The 16,055-nt window shown below is 42.0% G+C and overlaps 2 protein-coding genes across 8 annotated transcripts in view; one reads left to right on the forward strand and one right to left on the reverse strand.

Moving 5' to 3' along the window:
- The window catches only part of HOMER2 (homer scaffold protein 2), a 91,428-nt gene extending 82,951 nt beyond the window's left edge, over positions 1 to 8,477 (reverse strand). For 3 of the 6 annotated variants that reach the window (XM_019743437.2, XM_019743438.2, XM_019743435.2), the window contains exons 1-3: positions 8,119 to 8,477; positions 5,953 to 6,127; positions 5,718 to 5,857 (exon numbers count right to left, since the gene is read on the reverse strand). In XM_019743437.2, coding sequence (XP_019598996.1) covers positions 5,718 to 5,785 — 68 coding nt within the window. In that variant the 5' untranslated portion in view covers positions 5,786 to 5,857; positions 5,953 to 6,127; positions 8,119 to 8,477. The remainder of the gene's footprint in view (positions 1 to 5,717; positions 5,858 to 5,952; positions 6,128 to 8,118) is intronic. The other 3 variants (XM_074318339.1, XM_074318338.1, XM_019743439.2) reach the window with 3 other exon arrangements.
- Positions 8,478 to 8,511: 34 nt separating this feature from the next.
- RAMAC (RNA guanine-7 methyltransferase activating subunit) lies at positions 8,512 to 13,079 on the forward strand. 2 transcript variants are annotated; one of them, XM_019743449.2, is made up of 3 exons: positions 8,512 to 8,669; positions 11,624 to 11,802; positions 12,519 to 13,079. In XM_019743449.2, the coding sequence occupies exons 2-3, from the start codon at positions 11,633 to 11,635 to the stop codon at positions 12,703 to 12,705; spliced, it is 357 nt and encodes a 118-aa protein (XP_019599008.1). In that variant the 5' UTR covers positions 8,512 to 8,669; positions 11,624 to 11,632; the 3' UTR covers positions 12,706 to 13,079. The 2 variants fall into 2 exon arrangements, with proteins under 2 accessions (XP_019599008.1, XP_019599009.1); XM_019743450.2 differs by having other exon boundaries at positions 8,605 to 8,721.
- Positions 13,080 to 16,055: the final 2,976 nt, after the last annotated feature.

Consider the following 16,055-nt stretch of genomic DNA (forward strand, 5'->3'; position numbering starts at 1 on the left):
TAACGCACATGTTACATCATAGCTATCTTCTGCCTGACTCTTCAATTAGATCTTAAGATCTGTATTCCACATTTTTAAAATTATCTCCACTCCAACATTAAGCTGAAAATTATACTGGATATTGATAAATGCTTGTGGAGTGAAAAAATAATTAAGATTACAAATGCTAAGAGCATCTTTAGGGTTTTCTCCAAAATTCTATGTGAAGAGAAATATTAAATAAATGACTAAACTTTTGTTTCGTTTACCAAAATGAGCAAATTAAAGTGAAGTGTTAATGGGAAAAAAGTAATTTTGGCTACAGAGAATACTGTGCTTTCAGCTCATCTCTACCCAGTCGGGGTTTAGTCACAGGGAGGTTGTCAAACACCTTTCTGAGAATCTCTCAAGGCACATGTGCCATTGGAGGGAACATATGGAAGCCACCAGCGGGTGCAAAGGGGGTGCCTGCGATACTTGGAGACAGTGTTTGCCAATGTTCCCGATCCTTTCGGAGGATTCACCTTCATCTGACTCACTTTCTGCAATGTTTACCTTCACATTTGCCAACTGTTAGCAGTGGTGTTTCAACTGTTCTGATCATCTGCCGGGAGCAAACTTCTAGATTATGTCACAATTTTTGGAACCTCACATTATATCGTTTTGGAGTTGGAGAACTTAGAAATCAGCAAGTCTAACTCCTTTACTCACATGCTCACAAAGCCTTCTTCACCCGTATCGGCTGGGCCAGCCCCACTGCCAGGTGCTGGTGGTGAAGAGACATCACACGAGGTCCCTGGACTCCTGGCACTTACATTCCAGCATGAAGATGGACATAAAAACAGATAGATTCGTAGGAGGGGAGCTGGGTCTGTGTGTGTGTGTATGTATGTATGTATGTGTGTATATAGCTATATAGCTATATAGCTATATAGCTATATACATATATACATATATACATATACATATACATATACATATACATATACATATACATATATATATATATATGGTTGAGTGTTTACTGAGTGGGAGGAAGTAAGTAGGAAAAGATTAGTCAAATGTACAACTGGAGAGGAAAGTAGGGGCCAGATCGATAAACATGTACTGAGCACCAACTATGTACCAGGTTGACAGACTCCATTGCCCAAGATGTGAAACACAGCCTTACCCTCCAAACGTTCATGATTTAGGTGGATGTAAACAAATTACACTACACTGTGATAAATATATGGCTACATATGTGAAAGATTTAAAGGAAAAAACAATCGGTTCTACTTGGAAGATGGGACAAAGGGTATTGGGGGTGCATTAGGGAAGACCACCTGAAGGTGACACAATGAGCTAAGACTTACCAAGGGGATCAGAGTGGGGAGGACACTGCAAACAGAAGGAACAGCATGTATACAGCACAACCTGAAGTCTTCCAGGAACTTGAAACAGTTTGATATAGCTGTGCATTTCGTTAGGGAGACTGGCAGGAGATGAGGCTGCGTAGATAGGACAGAACTAATCTTAACGGGCTGTAATTCTATACTGAGGAGCTTAGAGTGTATCCTAGAAGCAATTAGGAACCACGGAAAGGTGGACCGATCCAGGGACAGATGTAATCACGTTTGTGTTTTAGAACGAACCTCCTCTGAGCTGGCTGGGAGACACACAAGAACTGGTTATATCATCGCCCATTGTTTTCTGTATGTTTCAAAATACTTCAAGAAGAACACTGTACTAGAAGCGTGGAGAAGGGCCTGAATGGGAGAAAAGCTGGCTGCAGGGGCCAGTTAGAGGCTATCGCCATGGTCAGTATGAGAAGGGATGAGAGTCAGAACTGAGAGGCAGCAGGAAAGCAGAGGCGAGAACACACAGAAGACATGGGCAGGGGCTGAAGTCCACAGCACTTGGGGAGGGACGGGGTGTGGGGGATGAGAGAGAGGGAGGAGTCCAGGATCACAGCGAGGTTTCTGGTGTGGGTACGAGGAGGGAGCGTTCTCCTAAAAGGAGATAAGAGGCAGATGAACAGGTTCAGGAAGAAAGATGAACTCACGTTCAGACACGTGCTGGAGATGCCTGCTGGGTATCCAGATACCGATTTCTAGTAGGCAGGAGTTATTTCAGTGTCTGGAGCTGAGCTATGAAGGATGGCTGGTGGTATCTACTGTTGAGTCATCAGCACAGAGCTTGAAGCTGAAGCCCTGGAAGAGACCGAGTCCGCACAGGCAACGTAAGGGGAGCAGACAGGGCCATGGGAACACCCACATTTAGGGACAAGCAGGGGAGTGAGGAGTCAGCAGAGGAGACAGAGAGAAGAAACGGTGACACAGGGCAGAAGAGAATCACACAAAAAAACTTGGAAATAAAGTGAGAAGAAGGTTTAAGGGAGAGAGGAAGTAAGAGGACCCAATGCTGTACAGCTATTAAGTAAATTGAAGATTTTAGAGAAAGAGTCATCGAATTTGGCCCTAGGTCAACTCTGTCCCAGTGAACTTTGCCAGGTGGTTTCAGTGGCGTTTCAGGGGCGGAAGCCTGACTGCAGTGAATAGGAAGGGGGGGCACTATAGTACCGCAGGAGTAGCACTCTTTGTGAGAAACTCCCCACGTGGGGAAAGGAGACCCGAGATATTTACAGGAGGACGCAGGGTTGAGGGCAGGGTATTGGCTTTATTCTGAGACTGGAAAAACCCCAGCAAGCTTACATGGTGGGCGTGGGGGGGTTGGGCCGAGCCAGTAGGGAGGGAGAGTTGCAAATAGACAGAAGAGAGAAGGAATAACTGCCGAAGCAATGTTCTGAAGAGCAGTGAGTGCACAGACCAAAGACACAAGCAGCAAGACTGGAAGACAAAAGGTGAACAGGGGCGGAAAGAGGTCCAACTGTAGGCGTGGGATTGGGAAATCAAAGGAATTGAGGCAGAAGCCTCAATTTTATCTGTGAAATAAGAAACTCAGTGAAGAAACTAAGGCCCAGCGAGATGGTGATTTGACAACTCCTGGTTTGCAAACTGGCCCCTCCAGTGAGGGCAAGGAGAGACGGAACAAAGAGGCAGAACACTCCAGGTTGGTAGATGGCAATTCGAACAAGCAAGGGAACTTACATACGAGGCTTGCCTTGGGCAACCACAAGACGAGCAGATTTCCGCACCACCTGCCAGAATCTTAAAAGTCTAGACAAAGGCCTTCACTGGGGAAGTCATGTATTCAGTCAGATGGTCTCAACAACGCCTTACTCTCTCAAGGGTGCAGCCGTGCAAATGGAAGGGCTCTGGCTGTGGGGTCGGTGGGCAGAACAGACCAGCTTGCTCAGGCCCAGCTTTCCAGTCACCTGCAGTCCCATCCTCTCAACGATCTCCTCCAGCAAAAGCCCACAGGGAGTAAGTAAGTGTCCTGACTCCTTGCTTGGTGCGTTTTCCACTCCCTATGCTACGCTCACTTATGGTACAGATACTTGCACTACATGAACATCTGTTTTTAAATGGGCCTTTTTGTACCTTTCTTTCGAAACATTACTCAGCAAGGCTGGCTTCACACAAGTGCGAACAAGCCACCTGTCACCGAGGGCAACAAGCTTGCCCTGGAATGAGACCCAAAAGACTTACCCTCTTAAAATGGGGAAGACGGCAGAAGTTCACCCTCAGATAAGGGTCCTGACTGACTCATGCCACTTTCAAGTGCTTAGAAAATGCTTATAACACTCCAACTGTGATTATCCCTTCAATGAAAGAGATTTCTGGAAAATTACGTAGAGGAGAAAAGACAGTGGTGGGACGGGAGGAGCGGTTGAGAGTCAATTCTGGACAAGTCTCTGGGCCTCTGCACCTTTCCAAGGTCCCTTCTAAGTGTCACACACACATGGATGAAGAGGTGGAGAGGACCGAGACACTGAAGTAGATTAGTAGAACCAGCCAATGGAGCGCATGAAGCAGCCACAAAAAGTGAAGGAAGGATGATGCTAAAGATTAGAACCATCCTTCAGCCGTGGATGGACCCACCCCCCCAGAAATAGGCAGATATTATTCAACTCGAGTCCAGATCACGTCCACTTAGAAAACAAGAGTCTGTGCCATTATTTATGTAACACACACCAGGAAAAAGGAGAGCAAACACCTTCATACCACCATTATAGATTCTAGGATTAGAAAAGACTTGGGTTCCAACCCACTCAACCCAACTCACAGCTTTTTCTTCCCCAAGACAACTCATCTTTCCTTCTCTTGTGATTTCTTCACTGATAACAACTGGTTTCTATGGTAAATAGTCATACTCACATAGCAAAGAAACTTGTAACTAGTGTTGGGTGGCTTCCTGCACTCTGCTGAAAAAAATCCCCTACACAAAGGATTCCTTATGTGGGCGGATGGCGCTGAGGTGGAGAATGGGATTAAGATCTTGTAATCTCCGATCAAAACAATTCCATGTAATTAAAGCCACAGGAGCACAGATGTGAAACTAACCCAAAGCCTCATGTAACCTGAAATGTTTTCTTAGAGACTAAACATTTATGTAACATGAAATAACTCTAATTATCATTAGCAATCACATATATTTCTGCATTTGAACCGAAAGCACTTTACATGTGCAATAATTAATTCTTACAATAACCTTATGAAGCTGAGAGTAGCAAAGGTTATTATTCCCATTTATCGAAGATAAAATCAGGGCAGGGAAATACGATGAGATTTACCCAGATCAGAAAAAGTGAGTGGGAGGCTGACATATTTCAACTCTTGTTTAGGAACTTACTGACTTCCAACCATGTGCTTGGCTCTGTGAAGACTGGGGTGGCGTGGGGAAGTGGGGGTGGAAAGGGGAAAGTGCTTTGACTAACCTAACAATTTGCGACTTTGTGATTCCAACTCAAGCTACTGGCACAGACACTCAATTTTGCCACTGGCCACAGTCTAGGAACTACAAACGAAGCTACATCTGCCTTGTCTCAGAAATGAGAGCTATCCCTCTACTTACTTATGAAGGGAAGGGATGTTAAAAATAAAGAAAGTATTCAATTTTTACATTCCTGATAGGAGGTGAGAGTGTGAGGGATTCCACCTTCTAAGGAAATGGGCTGAGATGAAAACTATACACTCGCACGTGCCCTGATGATGGTATCCAAAGTAGCTGCATGTTACCCTCTGTCCCCTTGCCCTGCTTAATTATTTTTCAGAGCATTCTTCACAGTCACTTTTTTATTGTCAATCTCTCCCACTAGAATGTCAGCTCCATAAGGGCAGGGCTTTTATCCACATTCATTGATGTTTTCAGGGCGGAGAACAGTCCCTGGCATGTAATAGGTATTCAAAATATATTTGTTAAATCAATGAAGAACGCCTGAAGGTTATAGTTCCAGTTCTGTCACTGATCAATTTTATGACAGTGGAGAAGTCATTTCATCTCCCGGGTCAACAGTTTAAAAAAAAAAAAAGCATTCAACCACATTATCCTTTCGAACGCTTCGATAGTATGATTTCATGTGTACTCGTACAATGAACAAGGCGAACGGTGGTAAGTGGGAAACTAGAGTGGAGTTGTCACATTTCCTCTCTGCCCAGTCCCTTTTGAATACCTTCCTCTGGTTAGAGAATTTATTACCTTATGAGTCCCGCCTCTCCAGGAGAAAACAGAAGCTGACTTACCCACCCTTCCTTTTAGTTAGGGATCAGACATGTGACTTGGTTTTTGCCTAAGACATTCACCTTCAGGAGATTGTTTTTTTTTTTTAAAGATGAGCAATGTAAGGAGACGGGTACCTTGTGGAGTTCACTTCCTGGTGTGGAAGCTGCAGCGGCAGAGGTCCTGGCCTTACAGGGGTCCCCATCAACCACGCAGGGGAAGAATCTGGGCTGTGCAGCAGCAGCAAAGTTGTTTAACGTGGCTAAAGATTTGTGGACTAGAGAATGGAAAGGGAAAAACAGTGTTTCACTGAGGAAAAAGCAAAGCTTTTGGAAGCATCACAGATTTGACCCAAATCCTGCTGTCACTTACCAGCTGTGCCCTTGAATAAATTATATGCCCTCTTGAGCCTCAGTTTCACCATCTTTAAAATGGTTATTGTTCAGGGTCACTCACAGCTTCTGAAAGCAGGGTTCCATCGATGCCAGGATTCCCTGGGGACTTCTGTTGATGTGTTTTGCCTCTAGATCATCGGGTCAAAGTGAGGCTTAAAATTATGGGTAAAATTAGGTTAATTTATGAGGTGGCTAGAAGATAAAACACTGAGATATAACACACAGTAAACTAACAAAGGGTAATCTTTTCCATATGTATCAATAGGCCCAAGGATATTACTATCCAGCGGAATACCACAATTGATGCTGTAACAATGACTGTAGTTGCCAAAAATTAAATTACAGCCCATATACTGTGGTTATGGCAGAGAAGTATTACATTTTATGTCCATTTCCATCAAAAGTAGTTCCAATAAAAACGTTTTGGTATTTAAAGACTAAGTGTCAGTTACCTGGAAAATACCTTTTCATGGAACAGATTATTTCCTGATGATGTCATAAAGTGAGATATAATAACTGATAAAATATCAGAATATGAGAAAACATTATGGGCAAAAATAGTTTCATTGAAAATTGGCTGGAATACCTAGAATTCTTCATAGAAACTCTTGGAAGCCTAGAAGCTCCCAGACGTCATTTATGAACTTAAAAAAAAAATACTTTTCTGTGTAAGTCCTCATTACCTAGCAATAGTGTAATAATCAAGTCACAAGGAAACCAGAAAGCTGGCCTTCAATAACTCTCCTTTCCCTAACTACGCTCTCACCTGATAACAGGTGGAGAAGCATTTTTCTGAGTTTTTCAGTTGTCACGTTGCTACCCATATATTCATTCTAATGCCTTGTTCAAGTTTATATTTCCTATTCCTGCCTCCTAAATATAGGTATTTCCTGAGGTGAAGGCCTTGACCTTCTGCGCTTCTCTATAAATACTTTCTCCTGTGGAACTCTTGTATACATTGATTTATTTCAACTGTTGTTTCTTCATGGATGACTCAGACATTCAACATATTCAGGCAGAGTCTCTCTCTTCAGCTTTAGTCCTGTATTTCTAACACCCCCCCTAAAAATTTCCTTTTGGATAGTCCATGATCTCAAATTCTATAAATCTTTTTGAGCTCTGAGCTCATTTTTGCTTTAAAACCAACCCATTCTATGCCTGTCCCTTTTCAGTCCCAATTTCCCAGGTTTAAGGAATTGGAGTCGTCCCTGATTCCTCTAATCCTTTTCTCCCGTCATCCACTCAGTTACTAAGGACAGTACTATTCAATTATTGCAACCTTGCCCTTTCTGCTCTCCCCTTTACCACTCAACACCAAGACTATCATATCTGTCCATCCGTACTGTCCTACACACGTTTGCCAGGTTAATGTGTCTAAAACATGGCTTGGAACATTCAATAGTTCCATCATTCATTCCATAAACATTTACTGAGTGCTTACTGTATACAAAGCACAGGGTCACACACTCCAGGATGTAGAAACGAATCAGATATAGGTCAGTTTATAATCTACTGGGGGGAAAGACTTGTGCATAAATAATTTTAGGTCTAAGTCAGAAAGTGGTAATAACTCAATGAATCCTTGGAGTATTGACGTTATGGGCTACAGGGGAAAGAAAGGGGAACAGTAGAAAATAAAGTTAGGGTTTTGAACCCAAGTAAATAAAAGTGGCCTTTAATCTACAGGCAACAGGGAGCCAGTGAAGGTTTTGGATCAGAACTGTGCTTGCAGATGACTAACCCTATAGCAGCTACATGTAATATGGGCTGGGAGGTAGGGAGGTGGTGCCAAAGGAAGGGAGTGGATGAGAAAGGTACTGCATTTCCACTGCTCAGGGGATGGTAACGGGAACTTGGACGAGGTGGAGGCAGTGGGTGAGGGGAGTGGATGGATGTCAGAATTCCTGGAGGGGTAGAACGTAGCAACCAAGGGTCGCAACAAAGGAAATAAATGTCATAAAATGTAGACATTAATGTTTCCACGCTGGAAACGGCTGGTAGTATGAACAGAAACAGGTGCATTGTCTGGAAAGCAATTTGGGAAGGAAGAGGCCAAGTTATTTTTTGGATGTTCAGCGTATATACACCTGCAGACCATTCGAGAAGAAATGGCCAAGACGCTTGCAGGTAACTGGGTACTGACCACTTAAGTGGGGCAGAGAGGGGGTGTGTTTCGGCAGAAGCACGTACAATCCGGTCTATGGGACTCTTACTACCGAGGCGGCCCTGGCAGGAGTGAAAGGACCGGCGTCGTCTGAAGCCATCCGCTCGCGCCGACCCCTCACGGCCCGCGCTCGCCTCGCGTTCTCCACAGGCTCCGGGAGCAGGCGGCGGGAAGCATCCTTTCCCTTTCTTCCCTGCATACTTCCAGAACTTCCGTCCCTACCCGCCGCCGCTCCCCGTCAAAGGGACTTCACACATGGTGACGTGTTTTCCTGCACAGGCACCAGGCGGGCGGAAAGCGCACTGAGGGCATCACCTCACTTAACCCGGCCGCAGGTGTTGCACTAGCGTCTGAAGTACTGGGAACGTCCCAAGCCCGGCCCGGGATCTCGCGAGGCTTGAGAAGCCCGCCTCCGCTTTGCTCGCCGGAAGCGGAAGTCAGGAGGCTGTCGGATTCTGACAGCGGTGGCTCCGTTACCTTGGAGAGGTGGAGTGTGTGTGGAGTTGGACTGACAGTCTTGTCGGCCAGAGGTACGTTTCCTGCGTGTGTCGGCCCGCGCTGAGTAGGCCCAGCGCTTGGCGAGTGAGTTGTCCGTTTGGGCGACGGGGACGAGGAGTCGGGCGGGCCGAGCCAGGTGGCGGGAGAGGAGTCCTGGGGCTGCAGTTCCAGGTCTGGGCGCTTTCGCGAGGTTGGAGGCCCCTTATCCCTCACGGTGTCCAGTTCCCTGCGCGTCTGGAGATCTGAGGTGGTTCAGGAGGGAATCTATCAAAGGCTTGGTAGACCAGCTCTAATGTGCTTTGAGGGCGGACTGAAAAACGCGGTGGTTTCCTGTCCCTTCCTTCGTCTGTTCTATGGGTTCAACTGCTGGAGCAGGGAAACCCCTTCCTGGTTCGGCCTTTCCAAGGTTAGTCGGCCACAAAGTACTATGTGGTTTTGTGGATAATAAACTACGAATATTAGAGCACAGATCTGAAAGGCTGTGCCTTTTTCCAATGAAAAGAACTACCTTCTGCAGTTATTCATGCCGGAACCAGCTTATTGGGTTTGAAGGCCCAGAGGACGAATCTTTGTAGCGTCTTCAAGCTCTTGGTTGGCCCTTGGAGCTCTGTTAGCGTTGGAAGTCTTCAGAGCACTTTTCATCCAACCTCTTCATTAACTTGGGCTCTTAGGGTCCTTACCTCCCTCTTTGAGTGTTTTCTTCAAGTTTTTTCCTCCTCCCACAGATCTGGACAATCTAGACATTTAATTGTACAGCCTCAAATCCCTTGGGTAGGACTAATTTAGATCAGTTCAAATACTATTTTTAATTTTAATTAAACTTGTTGGGGGAACATTGGTTAATAACATATTCTATTTTAACTTCATTCTCATGAGTAATGATCAAGTTGATATTTGTTCACTTGTGGGAACATAAAAATGAGTAGCACATTTGCTTTGCCTTATGATTTTTACTGCCCATCGGGTTAGGCCTGGGCCATCTTTCTGGTGGTTTCTATGATCCCTATAGAAATCCAGGCACAATTTTCATTAGCTAAATTTATTTTAAATCATACCTTGGATGTGAGAATTTGATAGCAGTTTGCTAATCCCAGACACATGGAAAGTCTGATATTTAATAAGACATACTCTCTAAGAGAGCAGTAGCTGAAAGGTAAAAAGTCTAGATATTGTTTCTTGCATCCAAACAATAATCTTCATTTAATTTTGTTGGGATGAGGGTGTATTAAAAATGTTATAAACATTTGTACGTTTTGAGGGATTTGGAGGAAAGATGTACTAATGAAGAAGCTATCTTCCAATATCACATCTGTTTATCAAAAACTTTTTACTATAAATTGAAGTAACACAGGAAGAAAAATAATTTTGGGATGTCAAATAAGAGGGAAAGATTTGGTTTTAAAGTTTTAGCATGATGTCACATATGCTCCAAATCATAAAACAGGATGTAGGAGGCTTGAAGCAAAGAGCAAAAAGATGGGTTTGGGTTAAAAAGGGTCACGGATGGGAATACTGACCAATATTTGGTTAAGGAAGACTGGAAAATGGAGAAAGGCTGCTAGGCTGGCTTCCAGGTGTTAGATGAAGATTAAAAGTGGTAAATTCCGTCTCCTGGTTTCTCAAGGATTAGGCCTCCGCAGCCTAAGCCAAATCTTTTCTTAGAGGTAGAGGGCTCTCTGAAAATGTGGGTGAAGAAATACTACTTGAGTGACTCTATGATTGGTCTGGAAAATCCAGATTTCAGTTTTTATACTCATTAGACAATATCAATAGTAGTTATTTTTCATTCATCACAGAATCTGGAATAAGAATACATTGGATACCATTATAGTCACTCCTGTTTTCAGCCAAGCTTCCTGAAAACTTAGTCTATAATCCATGATTTCTACTCCCTTACTTCCAGTGACTTCTCAATTAACTGGAATCCTGCTTCAATCCTTACTACTCTAAAATAATCAACTCCTAATGGCTAAATCCAATTAATTTCCTCTTGGTTCTTTCTGTCACTGTACCATTCAACACCGATGACCACTTTTTCTTCTTTTGCCTTCTATGATAACTTCTCCTGGTTTGTATCTATCTCTGTGCATTCTCCCATCCTTTCTTTATCTTCCACTGTTGATGTTCTTCAGGATTCTGTTCCTTGATACTCTTCTTATTCCAGTCTTCCTGAAGCATCTCATCCATTCTCACAGCGTAACCACCAACAAACTTGCCGATGCCTCCCATCTTCATCTTCAACCCAGTGCAACCCAGTGCAGTCGGTTAACTGGGAACCGACTCCACGTGGTGTACGTACTGTAGCTAACTACAAACCCAGTGTGGATGCCCGCCCGCCCTTCTTCCTGTAGTTCCTATGGCACCGTAGCCTGTCCAGTCTTTTGGCCAGAAGCCTGGGAGTTGTCCTGGTTATTCCCCTATCCCGGTATCTAGTCAGTGATTAATTCCTCAGCACGTCTCTATATTATTGCAGTCACCTGCCTTTAGTCTAATCTCACTGATCTGTTCTCTACCCTGTTAGAAAAGTGAGCCTTGTATGCGTAAATAGCAAATTTGATCTTGAGACTTCCCCGCTTAAACCACCTATGATTCTTGGGTACCAGAAAAAGTATCAAGTTGTCGCGTGGAACACAAAGTTTTTCACAATTTGACTCTTGTCTATTTTCCAATTTCATTTCTTGACATTCACTTCTCCTCCCTTTATATTTGTACCGTATCTGTCTCTTCTACTAGAGTGAGAGCTGTTTGGGGGCAGGGTCCATGGTTATTGTTCATCCTTGCACCCCAGGCTCCTAGTTAGCACAATGTATACGGTAATGAAGAAATAATGAATTCAATGTTTAAAATCTATCTTAAGTTTAAAAGTACACAAGAGGCTTTTATGAATACACTGTCTAAAATTGTTTACTTCTTGGTTTTTCACTATCTGGTAAGATAGTGTTCAGTAAAAAAAAATTCTAACAGAAACATATTAAAAACTGTACAGAATTCCAGAATGACTGACACTTCTGAAGCTGTTTCAAATTTTGAAGAGATGTTTGCCAGTAGATTCACAGAAGATGACAAAGAGTACCAGGAATACCTGAAACGCCCTCCCCAGACCCCTCCAATTGTCGAGGAATGGAATCACAGAGCTGGTGGGAACCAAAGAAACAGAGGCAATCGGTATGTATTACTTCAGAAAAGTGAATGCAGAGGGCCGAGCTGGGAGAAGATAGGTTTAATGTGCTAGCCTAGAAGCCCACTGAGGGCAGGGACCAATGTTTGTGTTCAGTATGGTACCGCATGCCGAGAACAGTGGCTCTTCTCGGCACAGAGTAAGTGGCTGATAATTATTTGCTTTAATATTTTGTCAGCACCATACATTTCTTCTTACTGTTCAGTTGTATGTGTATTCATGTTTTTTTTAAATGTTCTTTCTGTAGACTAGTACTTTCTTTGCAAATATACTTTAGATACCTAGAGTCTTATGCAAAACTCTGTGTTAAATTCCATCAAGAAGGTAATGTTTTTGGTTTTACTCTAGAATGAAGTTTATACAATGGAAATTACTTCTATTTAATAACTCAGAATAGATAAAAGGAATAAATGACCACATTGCTTTTGTACAATTGAATAGGTTTCAGTTTGATTCAGAACTATCCTATTGTTGAGGGTTTCGTGTTGTAGTCTGCCTATTTCTTTGCAAAGTGTGTCCAGTATAACACTGAAAGAATGATTTAAATCTTAGGACTCTTTTGAATAACTGGTGCTCGATTATTCTGTACAGAAAAATGTTTTTTACTCTCTTGTTTACTAAGCATCAGATGCACCAAGGTAGACTTGTCATGTGCTTTCTTAAAATAAAAGGGAAGTATAAAAATTTTGTTTTGTTGTTGTAGGTTGCAAGATAACAGACAGTTTAGAGGTAGAGATAGCAGACGGGGGTGGCCAAGTGACAATCGATCCAATCAATGGCATGGACGACCCTGGGGTAACCATTACCCACAGCACAGACAAGACTCTTACTATCCCCACCAGTATGGACACTATGGCTACAACCAACGGCCTCCCTATGGTGACCACTGATAGAAATGGCAGCTGCTTTTAGTAATGTCATTTCCTGTGTTGATGAAAGTTTGTGTGTCTCTTCTGTTGGTCATAATTTTACATATGATTTTACAGAATGGATTATTAATATTTTGGATCTCCAGATTTTTTTTAAAAAATTAATTCTTACTAGAGAGATGTGATGGTGGCTGGGAATAAATACTCCCCTGAAAAGGTTGTAGATTATATTGATTTCTATTTCAGAACCTTCTTTGTTCCATGACTTATTAGAACCTTCTTTGTTTCATGACTTATTAGTGCTTTGATCTTGATGTATTTTCTCCCTTGTTTGACCTCCAGGAGTTCTGCCTTTGTTTTACACAGAAATAAAATAGAAATTTTAAAAGAGAAAATGCTTGCTTTTACTTTGTAATATTAGAAAGTACCCATTCCTAAAATTTGAGAGGTTGGTAAAATCAACTCGTGAATGCACAACTACGCTAAGATGTATGTACTCTATATAACAGCAGTTGGAAGGTAAAACAATTGACTGATTCTTTTGGCTCTGTTATGTGGCTATGGTACTTGGTAATTACTCTATAGGTATGAGTCAGCCCTACAATAATGTTGGTCTCTTTTTAAAGAAATATCAAGACTAAAGTTATAGAAGGAAGGAATCATTCTCACCTTCAGGGTCTTGACCTAGTGGGAAGGTTGGATTAAAGCACACCATCATTTTATACAAACTCTAAGACTTTTCTCAAACTCAAACATAGTAGGGCAAAATTCACACGTTATACCAAAGTGTGAACAAAAACTCTGTAATTTTCCCTTTCCTTTTCAATCGTGTTTAAATAATGCTGCATTTTGACTCTACTTCCTTTTATGGTATTTAATGTGGGTTGAATTTACAATGTTATATTCACTTCCAAATGTGCATGCTTGTTGCTTCCTCTTCTATAAATACGGTGATGCTGTAACTTTCTTTCAGAATGATAATCATATTTCAAATAATTTTAATGACCATTACAATGGTTTTATTAAAATACAATATGTATTAAGCAATTTCTCAAGTTTGGACAGTTAGCCAACTCATTAACTGGTTTTTTTATTACTCTGTCCTTCATATCCATCGAAAAAGGTTTAGTTGGTTTAAGAGTAAATAGTAAGAGTACAAGTTTCATCACAGGTCTGAGGAATGAAACGGCAACTTCCTAAATCAGCCTTCTCTGAGCACCCCACTCTAGGCCCTTGAGAGTCGCTCTACCTCTCCCCCACTGCCTGCCATCCTTTCAGGTAACGATTTTATTGGAAAGGATTTAATAAACCAAGTATTCATACTTAGATGTAAATAAAGAGTTTTCCCTGTACCCCTCTAATCACTTCAATAGGCAACAAGCCAGTGTTGTTACATCAAGATAGGTCTTAACACTACAGATATTAACCGCAAGACTTAACAACGGCCTGATGATACCCCGAGATCTCTGAAAGGAGATGGGCTACGAAGAGTATTTACCAACTGATAAGCCCAGGTACTACCAGCTGGGACAGTAGCTGACTACAGCTGTAAAGCAGGACGCTGGAGTCCCTCTGCTGTGCCCGCTTTTGACACTAATTAGGGAGATCTGTGGGCCCATGGGGCAGTGTTGGAGTGAGGGTCCCTCTCAGGAAGCTCAGAAGAAAGGTGATTTTCCAACAGTATTTAAACATTTTGCCTTCAGAGCTAAAGATCACTTCTTTCCCTTTTAGTATTTTCCCTGAAGATTACTGATATCACTAATTTTGAGCTCTAATGAAAGCACTACACTTTGTTTCTAAATACAAGTTTTTAAATACCTTAAGAATTTTCCCAGAGTTTCTATTCCATTTCATTGATTCATCCCAATCACAGATTTGGCTGTGTATGGAAATCTATACCCCGGACCTCTGATTTCTTTTAGCACTATTGTTTATAGTGAAAGGGATTTTTTTTTATTAGGAAATGTAGGAAATAAACGCTCCCAGCTTGAGGCAGCTTCTAGTACCATTGGATAACTTCAATTAGCTGGAAACGTTACTTGTAAAAGCACTTACTTTGGTAATGTTAGACAAATTGAGGTATTATATATAAACACTAAAAATCTTACTTGGGATTTTTCTTTCAAATAGCTTGTTTTTCCACCAAAGAAACATTTGAGATATATGAGGTGTGATCAACAAATATGGTGAATGTTTAAAATAAAAATTTATTATAGTAAAAGACACATTGCCATTAACCTCCCTCAAAATACTCCCCCTCACTTCGAACACACTTATCCCATCATTTTTGCCACTTTCTGAAGCAGTTCTGGAAGTCCTCTTTCATGAGTGTCTTTACTTCATTCTTGACCGTGACAATGCTCCCTGTCACACATCGCTTCTGGCATATGGCAATTTCTGGCCAAAGAAAAACGTTATAGTGTGTCCTCATCCACCTTATTCACCAGATCTGGCACCGTGTGACTTCTGGCTCTTCCCCAAAGTCAAAATGACCATGAAAGGTAAACGTTTTGAATGGATTCAGGACATTGAGGCAGCCACAACAGCACAACTAAAGATACAAAAGAGAACTTCCAGAACTGCTTCAGAAAGTGGCAAGAACGATGGAATAAGTGTGTTTGAAGCGAGGGGGAGTATTTTGAGGAGAATTAATGGCATTGTGTCTTTTACTGTAATAAATTTTTTTTATTTAAACATTCACTATATATATTTTTTATCACCCTCGTGTGTATGTGTGTGTGTGTGTGTGTAAAATCAATGAGGACTTTAAAAAATATTAAATAGGCTTTGGTTAATTGTGTGAAAAACCTAATTATATAGGTCACTCAAGAGAATCTTGCCTCTATAAATTTTGAATGGTATGCTTTTAAAATTCTCTAGTTTTTAATTTAGAATGAATTAAGACCAACAGAAGAACACACTCTTGAAACTAGTGGAAAGTTAATAATGTTCATTTTAGATTAATACATCAGGATTCAGATATACAGATGTGAAATTCCATAATATCTAAAAGATTTCTCCTGGCTTCTACTATGTTAAATTATTATGGAGCCAAATCAGGAATGATGCAAGTTGCAGATTATACCATTGGATTCCAAGGTGGCCTTGAGAGCAAATATTTCCTCCTTGCTAGAAGTCTGGTTTGACCTCTACTGGGACAGCTCTGGGGGGAAATAGGAATGGGAGCAGAAATCCCTTGATCTGTGGCCATTTTAGGAGAGTGGCTCTGGGCCACAATGGCTGCATGGTCTCAATCAATGGGGCTGCACCCTATCAAGATAGGCCAGAGGTGAAGAGGAAGTAATTTCAGCTGCTCCAGCTGCTGAGGCCTCTGTAGTTAGTTACCAATGATCTCACACTGGAAAAGTGGA

Source organism: Rhinolophus sinicus, linkage group LG13 (assembly GCF_036562045.2).
Source record: "Rhinolophus sinicus isolate RSC01 linkage group LG13, ASM3656204v1, whole genome shotgun sequence".
Lineage (NCBI taxonomy): Eukaryota > Metazoa > Chordata > Mammalia > Chiroptera > Rhinolophidae > Rhinolophus > Rhinolophus sinicus.